The sequence below is a fragment of the Pituophis catenifer genome, unplaced genomic scaffold (assembly GCF_029215685.1).
Source record: "Pituophis catenifer annectens isolate HBS135680 unplaced genomic scaffold, rPitCat1.0.hap2 SCAF_3, whole genome shotgun sequence".
Classification (NCBI taxonomy): Eukaryota; Metazoa; Chordata; class Lepidosauria; order Squamata; family Colubridae; genus Pituophis; species Pituophis catenifer.
In genome coordinates, this window is record NW_027256883.1 from 86,716,204 (window position 1) to 86,733,249 (window position 17,046).

General features: G+C 38.2%; 1 protein-coding gene across 1 annotated transcript in view; it reads right to left on the reverse strand.

The window, feature by feature from the left end:
* TRIO (trio Rho guanine nucleotide exchange factor) overlaps positions 1 to 17,046 on the reverse strand; it is a 255,331-nt gene that overhangs the window by 130,969 nt on the left and 107,316 nt on the right. Inside the window, exons 6-9 of the mRNA XM_070940772.1 lie at positions 16,885 to 17,007; positions 13,767 to 13,958; positions 8,877 to 9,008; positions 4,837 to 5,067 (exon numbers count right to left, since the gene is read on the reverse strand). Coding sequence (XP_070796873.1) covers positions 4,837 to 5,067; positions 8,877 to 9,008; positions 13,767 to 13,958; positions 16,885 to 17,007 — 678 coding nt within the window. The remainder of the gene's footprint in view (positions 1 to 4,836; positions 5,068 to 8,876; positions 9,009 to 13,766; positions 13,959 to 16,884; positions 17,008 to 17,046) is intronic.

Consider the following 17,046-nt stretch of genomic DNA (forward strand, 5'->3'; position numbering starts at 1 on the left):
GAAAAGCGTATGACTTCTGCTGAATCTAACTTCTGATCCTTTGATTTAATGTTGACTATTTGGGCTAGCACAGCTCTTCAAGTTCTCAGTACCACTGTTTAATATCCTGCATAACCACAAAAGACAGCAAAGGAAAAAAAAAGGAAACCATGCCTTTATCATTATGTCATCAACTCTGTAAAGAATCTTTATGCCTCTGCCTTAGTCATATTCCAAGGAAGTACTTAGCCAACACATCAAAAAAAAAATGAGCCCATTTTCTTTCATCATCTGGCAATTGTGGACTCTATGAATGTAAAGCAACAACTCAAAACCTTGTTAAAACAATACATCTAATTCAAACGTTGCACTATTGTAGATTATTGCAATTTAGAATCCAAACTACAATTTGAGCTTCCAAACATATGCTAAGGCCATTATTTAGAATTACTAGTCTACTTTAATTTTCATTCTAATTCCATTCTCAACATATGAAAGTTTTCGGAGGTGCACACCAACCATATTTTTATTTCGTTACAGATGTATCCTACCTTTTCTTTACAAGCTCAAGGCATCTTATACTGGATCTCCCTTCCTTTCCTCCAATAACAATAGGGAAAGATATGAGATAAACTAGCATGAAAGAAGTGAATGGCGAAAAGTCACCCAGTGAATTCCCACAGCTTGAGGTAGAAGCTGAACTGAGTGTCCCCAGTGACTGTCCAATAGCTGTATTATACTAGACAGGCTAAGTTACTCTTTGATCCCACTGCTATTATGAACCTAGTGAGATAATCTGTTGCCATGGAGTGAGGTATCATCACTATGTTGATGATATCCAATGATATGTCTCTGCCCCTGGCAAATTAAGAAGTCTCACCCAGGTGTCTGGAGGCTGTGGGGATCTGGATGAGGAACAACAGGCTTCCGCTGAACTGTGGCAAGAGTGGTACTGGGTTTTGAGGCATGCTGGTTCTAAGATTATGCCATTTTTGATGCTGCATGGTCCTGAATTGTATGGCCCCGGTGAGCAATCTGGGGTTCCTCTTGGGCTCACAACTCCTGCTAAAAGAGCAAGTGGTGATTGTAGCTAGAAGAGTCTTTGGACAATTTTGTGTTGTGCACCAGATATGCCTGTCCCTGAACTGGAGGGCTCTGCTCACAGTTACTCATGTCCTAGTCACTTTCTGATTCAGTTATTACAATGTGCTCTACATGGGGCTGTCCTTGAAGAGTATCCAGAAACTTCAGCTGGTGCAAAATGCAGAAACATGCACGGTTATGTGCACGTTACCTCTTCTCCGTGAGCTGCACTGGTTGCCAACATGCTTCTGAGTCCAATTCAAAGGGCTGGTTTTGACCTTTAAAGCCCTTCACAGCACAGAGTCTGGTTATTTGAAGGATTGCCTCTTCCTGATTACATCTGCTCATCCCATCAGATCTGGCAAGAAAGGCCATGTTGCAGATCCCACCTGTCAGGGATCTACTCACCTGCTCACCTTATAAATTCTCCCCCTCCCCAAAGTCAGATCACATCCATCATACTTTATTTTCTGGAAATTCCTCAAAACCTGGCTTTGTCATTAGGCCTGGGGGTCTCAGGGGACTGGTGAGATCTTGAGGAGGCTCTGTTGTTGATCAAATCTATTGTATTGTGTTAGACATGTCTATTGTTTTGACTTTGTTTTCTCCAGGCTGGCCAGAGTCACTTCTTGTGCATGCAATCTATTAAGTCATGGTATTCATCTGAACCACAAACCTTTCCCTAGCCAACTTGGGGTAGTGGCTTCTCCTGAGTTAGAAGCCAGACTGTGAGTTCTAGTCCTCCCTCAGGCACAAAAATCAGCTGGCTAACTTTAGGCCAGTCATTCTCTCTCAAACACCACAAAGTGCTGTTGTGGGGAATATTAGGAGATGGGAGATTAGACAGGTACAATGCCTTAAATTGACAAAAATATGTAGTTGATTGGTTGGACAGACAGACAGACAGTCCACCTCCAGATGGGGTATTTTTTTTCTTATAAACTGCTGTCCGATTTGGCCATTTCATGCTGATTATTTTATCATGTATGAAAAACAAGTCAAAACTTATTTCCGCAAAGCCTTTTTTATTTGAGATGACTTTGGGGAACAAGAATAATGTTAGAATATGCAGGTTTAGCAATTTTGAAATATATTTGGCAAATGAGATATGGAGATCACTTATATTCTCAGAGTAGAGGGATTAAGCCCCTTTCCCTTCAGAATCTGGGAAGTGTTAGAACTCACAAAAACTTCCTTCTCCAAGTATATGCAAAATGTTGAAATGGAAGCAAACAATGACAAGAGTTTACACCAGTGACACTTTTGCCCAAACAGGTGCTACTCATCTATGCAGATAAAACAATATGCTAGAAGTTCCAATCATAAAAGTAAAACCTGTCCATAGATAAAAAAGTAGACACCACCACAGATTAAATTTGGGGAGTAGTTGCCAACAGATGACTTCAGGAGTTGCCTAATAAGGTCTCCATTTTACATTTCTTCAAAATGTCAGAAACATTCAATTTACTTCAAAAAGATTATGATTAATTTGAGTGTTCAATACACTGGTTACATTACTGAAAACGGATTGGGCAGTTAGGGGGTATGGTCCTATTGGAGGTCTTTGTCTTTGGGTTTCAGGTTCTTCCACTGCTAAGGAAGTGATGCTGCAATAATTTGTGAGACTTTGACAGTGATTACACTGTTCCAGAGGTTATAGGAATGCCTGTATGTGAAGTTGGTCCAGAGGGATATGGTAGAACTGCTGCTGGTGCATTGACAACCCTGCTGCCCAAAATAAGTTCTCCAAGACCTCCTCAGCCTCATTTTCAGGTTGCTGCAGGAAGCACTGAATAGTGCAGAGCTTGGGAACTTCAGGCTCCAAGCCCTCGAAATAGGAGCTGGACTGCCCTGGGAATTTGTAGCCTCCAACCGTGACCGTAGAACTACTGCATGTAATTTTGGTTGTAACTCACAAAGGTAGGCACATGCTGAAGTTGATATATACTTCATAGCAGATGTCATCATGGAGGTTGCTGATATCACTCTTTTGCTATGCTCACATCACTTTAGGACGGAGTTGTTGATTCCTTACTCTTCCATAAGCACAAAACTCCTATTAAAGATGGTTTGCGCCAGACACCTGATAATTCTTGCTTCTTTTCTTAGGGATTTTTTTTTTGATGATTTGGCAGACAGTTCTGTTTTTGAATCTGATTAAGCCCCTGGCAGTGTGAAATGATTATAGTTCTGGATAAGAGCATTTCTACAAGGACCCTTTCCACTTGCCAATTAGGCAGCTCACTGATATATCAAGGAGCTGAAGTGATTAAAAAGGCTTCTAAAGTGATGATGGCATAAGATAAAAACATGACTGAACAGTGACACAAACTCAGGTTTGGGCTTAACATTGGTAATAGGAATAGCAAAAATGTTCGTTCTCCATTCTTGCCCCAAAGGTGTTTTTTTAGGAGGCAACTGGACTTTGTTTTTTTCTTTGAAGATGTTTCACTTCTCATCCAAGAATCTTCTTCAACTCTAACAGGATAGTGGGGAATTGGAAGATTTATATTCCTTGCAGACAGCTGGTAAGTTGCCTCCTGAAAAAGCACCTTTGGGACAACCATGACCTGGATGACTGAGAATCTCTACAGATGTTCTCCATTCTTGTTTTGTCTATAAACACCTGCCAACTAGTTTAAAGTGACCGGGTTCTCTTATGGAGAGAAGAGAGTAGTGAGATGACAACAGGCTCCATAGATGCTTTCTACAGATTTCTTTATGGATGAGCTGACTTGTATTTGATCAGGATATTCATGGGTAGAACCATTTGAAATAAATGGAATGGAACGACATTTGACAATGCTATCTAGGATTCTTCTAAACTTGTGCAACCCAAGGAAGAGGAAAGGGTACTCTGTAGCACGAGTTCCAGAAGGACACATCTCCCATCTGGCTCCCAAAATCAACTATTTCAGGTCTTTATTAACTGGAGGAGCCAGTTCCATATGTAATGGGAGGACTTTAATTCCTCATTAGTTCCTAGTTAATTAAATTGAGCCTGATGGCAGTGGGAATTAATATACTGATTATATGGTTTCTACTGTTTTTATCTTTTATTTACCAGACAAATAGGTCCTGCCGATGCTAACTCCTTTCTAATGCTATTGCTTTATTTTGTGCTTCTCCCTGTTTATATTTTAGAGTTAATTCTCTTTTTGTGTACCTCGGGCTATCCAACTAGACTTTGGAAATAATCTGACTCCTCAAAGAGCGCTCTTCTTCAACTCTTCAGTAATTTTGTGTTTTTGATGTCTCTGGCCACCATACTTTGCAGTACATCAAGAACACACAAGCAAAGACATGTATTTGATCTACATTTTGGTGGCAAGAGCTTCACTTAATATTTGCAGATGCACTGAAGGTCTCAAAGTGAGTGGCATCACACTACCAATGAGAAGAGGGGTAACATTTCAAGGAGAAAGTTTTTGAGATGTTTCTCATTCAGACTTTAGAGGAAACGCTCATTTCAATTTTCAACAAACAGGATCAGACAGGATATTTTAGATGGTACTTAGCCCTGGAATTGCCAGCTGTCCAGCAGAAATCTACTGGTATATCAGTATATCAGTTCTACAGTACCACCCTTCCTTCTTCTTCAATTCCAGCATTTTATTTTAGCCTACTTTTGTAATTGGAACAAATCAAGATAATATGAAAGTGCACTGACTGAGAATTTTACTTTTTAAAACGTCCCCTTAGATCAAGAAGGTATGGGTAGCCTCTGCATGCATTTCCACATAGAATCCCCAGTACCAGGAGATACGGACTGACCTGTTGTACATCCTGTTGAAAGACACAGAGTTGAAGCCGTTGATGTAAGCGAACTTTTCGATGTTGCCAAATGTTCTCCAATTGCCTCTGGTGATGCAGCACTTCATGAATAACATCTAGGACATGGTGTACTGCCTTGGAATAGTTGGCTGAAGCTGTGAGCGAATCTGAGCTTCCAGGTGTCAAAGGTCGTTGCAATTTGTCAAGCAGTGATTTCCCATCCTGACTTACCTAGAAAGTAAGAATGAAGGTGTTTACATACTGGCTGCAGAGTTCTATAATATGGAACTGCAACACCGGTTTTGCCATTTAGATATATCTTTACAAGAATAGCATATTGGAATTTATTTTGGATGAAATCAAACAAATAAGAAGGGATTCAAGATTTTATTTCAACTACTTCACCTGATCAAGAAATCCTACTTTTAGAAATCTTCTTAAGTTGTAAGACTTTATTGGAGAAGCTGGATTTGAGGTAAAGAACTCTTATAGACCCAAGTCATGGTCTATAACAGCAGTCACTGTTAAAATTACAAGCTTGTTAAAATGCAAGCCATTTTGCTTTAATTTTATTATTTGTCTTCAAGATGAATTTACAAATTTGTCTCCACAAATGTTGTCTTAGGAAAGAGGGAGATGATGTTAGGTTTATAGTAGTTACATTTACACATTTCTCTGTGTAAATCTGAAAAACAAAAGTTTTCAGCTGCACAGGGGAAAATTGCCATCATTTGATAAAGTTATTTAGTCAGTAAGTATGCATCAGATTAAATGCTGGCACAACATCCATGTTCCCAAGATGTCACGGTATCAATAAATATTAAAATATAAGGTTTCCCAGAAGTTTCCAGATAGACAAAAGCCTCTGGTTGATTGGTTCAGACTGGATTATTTTTAGTTATATATTGGCATCCCTATAGCTACAGTATGTAATGCAGAAAGAATCCCTATGTTTCAAGAGCTTCTGCAAACAAGGAGATAATAGTGCAGAAAAGATAGAGACATAAGTAGAGGGATACCTTCTAACAGAATCAAAAGTTGACAAAGTCATGGAGAGGTTTCTGGCCAAGCGGATGCTGCCTTAACAGGGTAACGAATTTCCTGTATTTCCAGTCATATCTGATGCTAGAGCAGTTAAAGATGCTGAGCTTGTCAGCTTCCCAGCTGACAGCCTGGGTTTGAAACCCATGTGCCGCGCGACGGGGTGAGCGCCCTTCCTTGCCCCAGCTCCTGCCCACCTAGCAGTTCGAAAACATGCAAATGCAAGTAGACTAAAACAGAGAATTAAACTTAAAATGAGACATACTTGAAGGCGACTGCTCACCATCAAGGTTTCTTATGCTAATTTGACTGAAAACTCTCCTCAGCATCTAGCCTAAGCGAACTGAAAACAGACTGCTTAAACATTAAGTCTTCTTCAGCAGGGTGCCTGGGAATGCCTGTAGGGGACCATGCAACATTGCTATAAATTGAGTTACTTTCGCCATCTGTCTTCAATCAAATTTTAAATATGACTGTGGTGGAACAAGTATTTTGTAATCAGTCTGAGGCTTGACTGAACACATCTTCTGGCTACAATTTATTGAGGTTTATTGAAGAGAACATTGTTCCTTTATCTTCATAATTCTGTTTTATATATGTAGAAACAGGGCTTTGATATTTTTCTCACTTCCTAGAAAGGAAAGGAAATTGCTCACTATTCAGATTGTACAAGCTTGCCTTCTTCCCTTTTAATGGTTAGTGTGACTGAAAAATGAATGTCTCAATGGGAAGTTGTCATTTAAGGAAGCTTTTTTTTAAAAAAAATAATAATAACAACAACATTACTTTTAGGGAGGGCCAGTCAAATAGGTTTTATAACTGGCAGAAAATACATAGTCAAACTATTAAACTATTTAAATATCAAATAAACAAATTATTTATTTAAAATAGTTAAACTATTTCAAATAGATGGAACTGTATAAATAGATAAATGTTTCATTTTAAAAGATTCTGAGTGTGAATTCTTCAAAATGCCCTGCTTCAAAGGCAAACAGCATTTTGAAGTCTTTTTGGAAGCATCTCAAGCTTGAAACAGAGGTGTTCCAAATTTGAAGCATTTTGTTTTCAAATTCGAAATCCTTCCAAAATGCTCAGAGCAGACTGTTTTGTATTAAAAAAAATAAATAAAACAGTAACAAATTCAAAAACACCTCTCATGAAATTTCATGAATTAAATGTTTTGTACAATCCTATGTACAAAATTTAATCCCATTTAAAAAGAACCAGGAAGGGAAGATTTGCCGCCTGCCTGAATTTCTTTCTGACACATTTAAAAAAAAAATCCTGGAAGGAGAAAATTTCCTCCTTTTTTCTATTAAAAAAAAGTATTTGATTTGCATGTTGCAAACCAAACCCTGTGGTTTGGTTACCTAAAGAGTGGGCTTTGGTACTCAATTAATATCATAAGAATGGCTGCTACTTTTGCATAAGATCACAAGAATAATCCTTGACTAGTTATCAGTTATGATTTATACACATTTTTCAGCAAAAAGATAACTCAGTTGTATCAACACATCCTGATGGGAAATGTTGATTTACTGCTACCAACGCAGCTCAAAGTTAGAGATATGGAAATTTTAGCTAGCAATGTTATCTACTAACTCAAATTATAAAGTGCTGATTCAGATGCTCATTTCCCCCCCTATTCTTTAAAGGAGATGAGGAACTGCCTTCATAGTGCAGTGAGAGTAATGTGAGATGTCAAGTTTATATTAACGCAGGATCCCACCACTGCTGTGATATAGAAAAGTGTCCTTGATCTTATTACAGAGACATAATGAAATATAAGGCCTGACAACAGGAAGTAGAAGATTGAAATAATTTTATTTAATCACAAAGTCACCAGCACTATATTTCTATTTCTTGGTGATAATTGGAGCAGCAGTAAGCCTGAACTGTTAATATACTGTAAATTGTTATAAAATAGCCAACAGACATTGCTTAAAAATGATATAATTTCAGCCACTGAATTTAAAAAAGGAACAGAAGCCATATAATTTAATGCAAGGCAGGAATGTTTTTACTTATAGCAACAAAAAGAAAAAGAAAAAGAAAAAAGGAGTGAACAAATATGATTTCTTGTTATTTAAAAGCTGAGGTGAGAGCATAAGAAATATTTCTAATCTTTTTGGATTATCACCCAAAATGAAGCTAGAGAGACCAGTTTTGGCAATGGATCCAAAGTTCTTTGGGCAAATTTGATAGAGCCACAGTTGCAGCCTATAAATGTATGTTGTCAGTGACCAACATCCAAAGCAGAAATCCTACTATCTAGGATATTTTTTCTACAAAAGATGCTTTAAAGAACAACTTGGGGGAGGAGACTGTTCTCAAAAGAAGAAGCAGTATATCTGAATGCAGCCATGGTGGCTTATTCAACAAACCATTTTAAAATCATGGCTTAGCACAGTAAGTGAACTGAAGACTGAAGAATTGCATCATTTCACACATATTTAATATTGTTTTACTTCAAGGGTTTACTTAACAGAGAGCTGAAATCAAAACTCCATATCAATTAAATATGATAAATATTTGCTATTGCAAACTTAGCACCTTAAAGACAAACATATTCCCATAAGGAACACAATTTGCAGACCAGAATCTTCTTCATAAAATTTCTAAATCACAGTTGCTTGGCATATGTGACTGATTGCCAGTTTGGCATAGTGACTCAGGTGCTGGCCTAGAAATTGGGAGACTGTGGATTCTAGTCCTCTTAGGTATGAAAGCTGGCTGGGTAACTTTTGGCTAACCACTTTTTCTCAGCCTAATCCATTTCAAGTTTTGCTTTCTTCCTCACAAACACATAAGCGATAAAATGAACTCTGGTCCACAGAATCTTGTGCCACAGTAAAATAATAAAAGTTATGATTTGTTCAGAGAACCTTTTTTTTTTTTTTTACTGAATGTGTGAACACTATTGTATATTTTTATAGCAAACATTGTATATTTTTATAGCAAACATTGTATTTACAAGCAGAAAATAGAATATCACCTACCTCAGAGTATGCCACGGTAATATGCTCATATATTCCTTGGTGATGGTGAATAGCATCCTCCAAATCTTGCAGTTCTGAAGGAAGCTCCACTTCACCACAGGCCTTACACCATGAATCCACGTTACTCATGTACTAGGAGGAGAAATAAAAACTTATTCACTACAAGCACTAAGAACCAACATAAAGTTATCCGAGCAAGCATATTTTGTTAGAAAATGTGCTCTTCGCTTCAAAGGTAAGTTTTTTTTCCTCCATTAAAAATCAGAGAAAGTTTTTCAGCTGCTAATATAATTTTCGAGTTTATTTCCACTCTGGCTCCTCTAAAACATAAAAATAGTTGCATTTCAAAAAAATTAGCAATTCATTTCACTATACTCTGCAAAACAGAGATGGTTATTAAAAAGAAAACAAACACTTTAGTAATATGAGAATCCTTTGTTAACTATGGAGTGGCTTGGAAGAGGAAACAAACACATATGGAAACATTAAAACAATCTGAAGCCAAACCTCAATTCACATGCAAAAGAATTCCAAATGCATCCAAAAGAGTTCAGCTGCAATCTCTGGCACCAGAAAATCAGATCAAATCATTTGCTTCTATCATCCCCATCATCAATATTGTACACACTCAAGAGAGACATTGCATTAATACAATAACTTGCAATTCATGGATTGTTTTCTTGTTTGTGTAGAGAAAGTACACAATTAAGTAGCCAATCAAACAATTAATGAGGTCAATTCATAAACAGACTCCTCTACATTCAATTTTTATTTCTCCAGGAATAGCTTTTACACAGAAAAAAAGCCAAATAAAAACAAATCGCTTCTTTTCTTTTATTTGGATACATATCCCACACAATTCAATGGCATTTGGAGGCAGGGTGGGCTTCAAAAATTTTACCAAGGGGTTCTCTGCCCGGTTGCTGGGTGGGCGTGGCCATGGTGGGTGTGGCCTAGTTGGCCTCCTGCAGCATAGCTGGAGGGGCGTTTTTGCCCTCCCCGAGCTCTGGAGGCTTTCTTTGAGCCTCCGGGAGGGAAAAAATGGCTCCCCAGGCTCCGGAGGCCCAGAACTTCCAGTAGGCTCATTTTTCGTCCTCCCCGAGCCCCTGCACACACCCTACATTTACCTGCATCCAAAACGGGCTGCATGGGGACTCCTGGGAGGGGCAGGGTAGGCGGGGCCAGCCAGGAGTGGGATTTTGGGGTTCTCCGAACTGCACAGAATCTTAGCTAGAGGTTCTTCCGAACCCCTGCGAACCCGCAGCAGCCCACCCGTTTGGAGGTAATGAACCCACCTTCCTGTTTTAAGGTAGATGAAGGGAATTGTTTTCCTCAACAATTTCTGTACTATTTATATGTGCCCCAGCGATACAATGATACTCAAAATGATGACATCTTTTATGTGGTGTTGACCTGGGGAAAGGTCTTAATCAACAGAATCTTTATCAGTTTTTATTAATCAGAATCCAGATGTTGTGGGTAGTCCAACAATGGAGGTTTTAAGAAGAGATTGGACAACCATTTGTCTGAAACAGTGTAGAGTTTCCTGCTTGAGCAGGGAGCTGGACTAGAAGACCTCCAAGGTCCATTCCAACTCTATTATTCTATTATCAAATAAACTCACCTCAGTGACAAAGCCACAGGAAGCAAACACGACTGGTAAATCACGCACAGAAGATATGAATTTATAGATCAACTTGTACATACAGATGAAGTCACCCAGCTCAATATGTATCATTTCAGGTAGGGTTCTTGTCCAATTTTGGGGGGATACTAGATATTAAATTTTCTATATATAGGCACATATTTAGCATCTGTGGAATTCTTCACATTTCACTAATCTCTCAATACTGTAATAGGGGAAACTTATCATCTACCTGTAGCAAACCTAGACACATGCTACCTGAATTCATGACTTTTTGCATCACAACTCAGCCTTGCTATTCTTACTTTGCAAACCAGCAATCTGCAGTTTTTGTGGCTGCATTACGCCAGTTCTCAAGGCAAAAGACAGCAACCTGTTTAAAGTGCTCAGATCAAAAACAGATCATTTTCTAATTTGGAAGAAATGTTTCCCAACTATATCACATTCACTGCATTCATTTAAGGCCCTTGGTAATGAAATATAATTTAAGCAGGTGGCAGTTATTTCATTCTAATATGAGAAAATCTAGGGGTTGTTTTTTTTTTTTGACACAAGCCTTGGAAAATACAATTTTCATTGGATTGGATCTTTGAAGTCAAATGATCTTTCCCAAAATAATCAGCCTCCCTGCCAACCTATCTTTCATTGCTTAAATGAAAGAAAAGACAATAATGTCAAAGGAAGTTGTTATAAAGAACAGCAGAACTGAATTCTTAACCATTAGAAAACCCCAATTACACTAGGGAGTTGATTTTAGTGTGTATATGTACTGTATGATTAGCAGGAAGCAGGGCCCTGGTTTGGGTGTTTAAAGTATGACTGAGATTCAATCAAGTTGTCAGGGCAATGTTTCTCTGCTTGGTAATGAGGAATAGCAGCAGCCTGGAAGGGGATAATTTGTGTGTGTCTTGTGCCATCAGCAAGCAAAGGAAATCCCTAAAACTCCAGACTTGATTCTTCATTACCCAAAAACATTTATCAGAAAATCTTCTCAAATTTTCAGTACAGTCTAAGTCCCTTCCTTCAGCACTGTCATAACAACTGCTGAATGAATGGTCGTAACTCAGGGACCTGAATTATAAAAACAATATTGTTGAGTGATGTTTATGTCATTTCAACAAATTACTATTAGCAGTTTCATCTTTATAAGAATACTTTGGGCGATTTTTGAATATATTTTAGTGCACATGTCAATCTTTAGTCAATTTAAATGTCCCTGCTGTGATGGGTAATGGATTTGTGAAAAGACACCTTTATCCAATTTTGGATAATTTACCCAGATTTGGGAATCACTGTCCTACGTGATTACGCACAAGTCCTGATTGTCCCAATATGATTCCAATTTAGGACACAAGTATCAGGTAAGAAAGTTATGCCCTCTTGAATATTTATACTTAGTTGTATATCACATTTAAAAACTGCCCACTTTCCTCACAGAGACTCTGGGAAGTATATACTTTTGGACTGCAGTTCCCATCATGAGTACTGGCACACACATTGGGACTAAAGAGGGCTGGCACCAGGAATTATATAATACTATATTTTCTCTATTTCTGGAAAATTGGAGCAAGCAACTGAAACAGTATTCTAATGATCAAAGACAATAGAGCTGAACACTGGTCTCCCATTTCCCTCAATAAAAGTAGCTCAAGCAGTGCTGCTATAATAGAAACAATACTATAGATCACACAGGTAAGTTTATAACACTATATAGCCATAAGAAAGTCACATTCTAGTTATGGAGATAGGCCACTCAGGAGCATGAGTTTAGCTTCTATGCCAGTTTCTCTCCAGATTAGGTTTTTAAGTCATTGGAAGCAACACATAACTGTTACATAACAAAAAGAATGGCAAAGAACCAAAGTGAAGTATTTGCCTTGGATGAAATATTTATTTATTACTTTTTTGAAATAGGGGAGATTGCTTAAGCATTATAAATGTTACTAATTATGGAAAAAATCTGCACAAAGCATTGTTTTGTCCCTGCTTTTCACTCATCCTCAGCTCAATTCTGAGACTCTACAATATATACCTTGAGTATGAACCTATGAGAATTCTTAGTTTACAGATCAATAATCCTTAAAGCAGGTACAGACAAATCTTACCTCAAGATCCCATTTTTCAGGCCTTTCCTTGCTAGAAGCTTTAAAGAAAAAAAGATTTCAGTAGTCCCTGATTCCTTTTCCTTGTGTAATTTTTATAGGAGGAAGCAAGAAAATCAAGACGGGAGTTTCCTTGTCTCTTCTAGCAAAAATAAAGTGCGGTTTTGCAAAGTAGCAAAACCACAATGATGGCTCTTTCTTGCTGTCCAAAGCAAGATCTAGAAGGGTGGATCCCAGATCACAGCTGCATGTAACTTTAAGTGATTCACCAGCTGAAAGGAATCTTCTCTCCTCTCAATGCCTCTGCAAGCCAAATATACAAGCTGGTCCCTTGATTCTAACCAGGATGGAGAATATTCTGGCAGCCAGGGGGCTGTGTCTAACATTTACAGGAGAAGCTGAGGGTCCCAGCAGATTAAGTGAGATACCAAGTAGGTAAGACCCATGCTTTTCTTCTCAACATCTAAGGGAATATTCATTTGTGTTTCTGGAAATCTTTCTCCTGTGAGCTGCTTAGAGAGTCCAAGCAATGAGTTAACTTCTATCTGGTTGGCCAGAGACTGAGTTGAATTTGCATAGCCACGCCTCTTCCTCCTGGCTGAGCTGTTTAAAGTATTAGAAATATGGTTTGCACGTGACTTCTATAGTTGGCATGTGTCTCAAAATAGCAGGAAACTGCCACTTTTGACAACTGCAATCATCAATTTAGTAAAAGAATTGAGATGCTCTATAGCAGGGGTGTCAAACTTGTAGCCCGTGGGCCGGATGCGTCAAACCCACTCGAGCTCTGTGAAGGGGAAAAACAATTGTGATGGCAATGTGACACCGCGAGTTTAACATCCGTGCTCTATAGTGTCTCAGAATTTCAGACTGTCTACTCTTGTCCTAAACCTGTGATGGCGAACCTATGGAACATGTGCCAGAGGTGGCGCACAAAACCCTCTCGGTGGGCATGTGCGCCGTCGCCCCAGCTCAGCCTGCCAGTCGTCTGGTTTCCGGCGCTCTGGCGAGTGCATGCACACACCTTCAAATTTGGGCACACTTTGTCTAAAAGGTTCGCCATCACTGTCCTAAACCAATTATAAAATTAAATGATACCTTGGAAAACCAACAGACATCCTCTGGTCTTGTGGAATGACTGACCTGTTCAGCCTTCTGGTGGAAAATAGCTGACATATCCAGCAAGGTGCTGCGTTCATCCAAGGCTGCAGCAAATGCCTTCCATTCCTGTTCCAACTGGTTGGCAATCTGCTTGATTTGTTGTGAAGCATAGTGACCGGACTCCACCAAACGATTGGCTACCGACATTATGCGATTTATGTTCACATACACATTCTATAAAAAAAATAGGAGGCAGACAAAATTACTAAGGAGAATAAACTTGATGGTTTGACTTAAAAACCAGCATCAGCCAAGATGAAAGCTTTCTGCTAATATCCTTATAGTAGGCACCTTGTGTAAGCATCAGAGGTCTGTATGAAGAGAAATTCTCCAGTTATTATTTAGGGGGCAAAAAAGTACAAAAAAGTATGCTGAATTGAAAATATAGAATATTGAGTTTCTGTAAACACTATTGTAAAGCTAGACTTCTTCTCAAGCTCTGACTCAACAACACCTACAGGGCCCTTGATATCTTATCCCTGTTATATACTTTTTTTTTACTATAAGCAAAATAAACTAAGGCAGGGAGAATACAAAGAACACAGATCTGACAAATGTTCTGTTCCTCAGATTTTTTTCACATTACGTGCTGCAAAGTAAAGCACTCTTCTCCAGGTTTATTTTGTTTTCATCTTGATTGTCAAATCTTCTGAATTTACACTGGCTTTTAACAATATACTAACATTGAGTAAGTTTTTACCCCGTAACAGAATATAATATACCACAGTACTTTCCGAGAAAGAACATTTTGCTGGAGGAGGACAAGATGTGGTGACCATTAGCATTCTGATAAAAGTGGTGCTTTGTAACTTCTGAGAATTTATTTTGTGAAAGGGCAAGCTTTCCCTTTCCGAAAGCCACATGGCATGAGAGCTTGCACATATTTTCAGATTATAACATTACTCATTAGGCTAAAAGATTGGGAAACCCTGACATACACTGGTCTAACTGAAACACAGGAAGCTATTGCAATTATCTGGTGTGATACTACCAGCTTCTTATTTTTTATTTTAAATGACTAGGCACCCAACATGATATATATGGCACTGATCCTTAAATCGTAAGAAAACATAATTGACTGTCCCCATATTTTAGGACTCTCTGCTTGATTCTGGAAAAGTAAACACAAATGCCAATTTTTTGTGCCAATGCCATTTCCAACTCATCACCACTTACTTTAAGGAGCAATAGAAAAACTGAGCCATAATCAGAAATTAGCCAGAGGAAGCACATTAAGGGGAAGACAAACCCTGAATATACTGCACTTTTGAACTGATGTAAACAACTGATATTAATAGTAACAGTAACGGAGTTGGAAGGGACCTTGGAGGTCATCTAGTCCAACCCCCTGCTCACGCAGGAGATCTATACTAGGGATTCAAACAGCCAAACTGCTGACCTTTCTGATCGACAAGCTCAGCGTCTTAGCCACTGACCCACCTAGCCAGCTCAATAATGATAATAATGGACCTTTTGTTTAAAATGTTCCTTCAAGGTTGTATAAGAAGCATAAAAGCTGCTTAATCTATTGTAGGGTAATTTTAGAAAAAAAATCAGAACTTCAGGTTTGGGTGGGGAGAGAGACTTCAAGAAAAGAATGACATTTTAGACATTGGCTTTCCAGTTCAACTATATTCTTGACCTGATCTCATTTGCTTTCAAATTGGATGACAGATTTCACTTTCACGGTACCACAAAATCAAGCTCATCATTCTATAATCTGATTAAGCATGCATCTTTCCAATGCTAAGAGAAATATACAGAAGTGTGATAATGGAACAACCATTTTTAAAAAATTAAGTATAAAGTTTTGCTTTCTTTAAAACGGGCAATAGTTCTCCTGAAAGAACTACAGCTTTAAAAGGAATTTTCCTTCTTGGTTTGTTTATTCAGCCTACAGGTGCCTGCTTCAGTAATATGACTCTGCTCTCCATAAATAAGGAAGAGCTGTACATAAATTGACAGGAACAGAGAAACAAATTTTGTTCCAGAAAAGGAACACTACAGGTTGTGTTGTCTGCTGGGACAGATGTGACTGATACATCTGCTAGGATCATGTCAGTATAAAAAAAAACCCTTAATTTAGATAAGTTTCTACTTTTCTCTAGAAAAGATTTAACCATTTTTGAAGGTACCCTTTCATGAGTGGCATATTGCAAACTGCCTGATTAGAAGTCAAATATGACTTCATATGAATAAAGCATTAAGGAAAACATAAAAGTCTACTAAAGGCTAAACTTTCATGCTTTTTTTAAAAAAAAAAGAAATTCTGATGATGTTACCTAGTCAGGTAACATCATCTACAAGCAAAAATCAAAGCTCAGAGAGCACCAAGGACTCCACAATTCAACCTTGAGCTACATAAATTCACTTCTATTTTAACTAAGGAAAACCCAAACAGACCTCTTGATAAGTAGCCCTACAAAGTTCAAAACTGCTGTCAAAATAAGTCACTTCCAAACTGCAGAAGTTCAAAACTGCTGTCAAAACAGGTCACATCCAAATTATAGATCCAAGGGAAAGTAATGCCCAGGAGAAACAAGCCACAATTTAAAAGTTGAATAAATCCTAGCATTTGTTTTATTAATGCATTTCCATTTCAAAACCCCTCTTAAGAACTGTCAATTAAGTGTTAGGTCCATTCAGTCATTAGGCTTGAAAAGTATTTTATTCTTCCTTTGGGAATTCTATGACTTACCTATTCCCTTTCAAACTGTACAGCATCTGACTCTATGTGTCTTTGTGACAGAAAAGACAGACCCCCCACCCCCACTGTATAGTACTTTTAAATATTACTTCAACTTTTTGAATGGCAGTGTCTAGAAGTTTTATATATTTAGATTTATGTGTAAATGTATCTAACACACACACACACAAAATGATTCTTCCGTGAAATTCTCCTTTACATTTGTGTGTTACCTAATCGAGCAAGCTATGTTCTTCTCAATCTCTCTTCTCTTCTATTTATTTACAATGGATTCTCCCCCAGGTTTTCCATTACCCTGCTTTCAGCGGGGATCAGAAACCAAAGCTGTATATCTTTGATATTAAAAAGAACAAGGTGTATCAAAAAGATGAAGTGCTCTTGCAAAATTCTTACCATACAGTTCATAGCAAAATGATTGTGCTGTGTCTGAAGTTCCATAGCATGAGGGTGACTGGCTCCAATTTCTGTGTAGCTGTTCAGAAACAGGCCTTTATTGTGTGTGATCCAGTCAAACATCTAAAGAAAGCAAAAATTAATGTTCAGCACAGAAGTGGA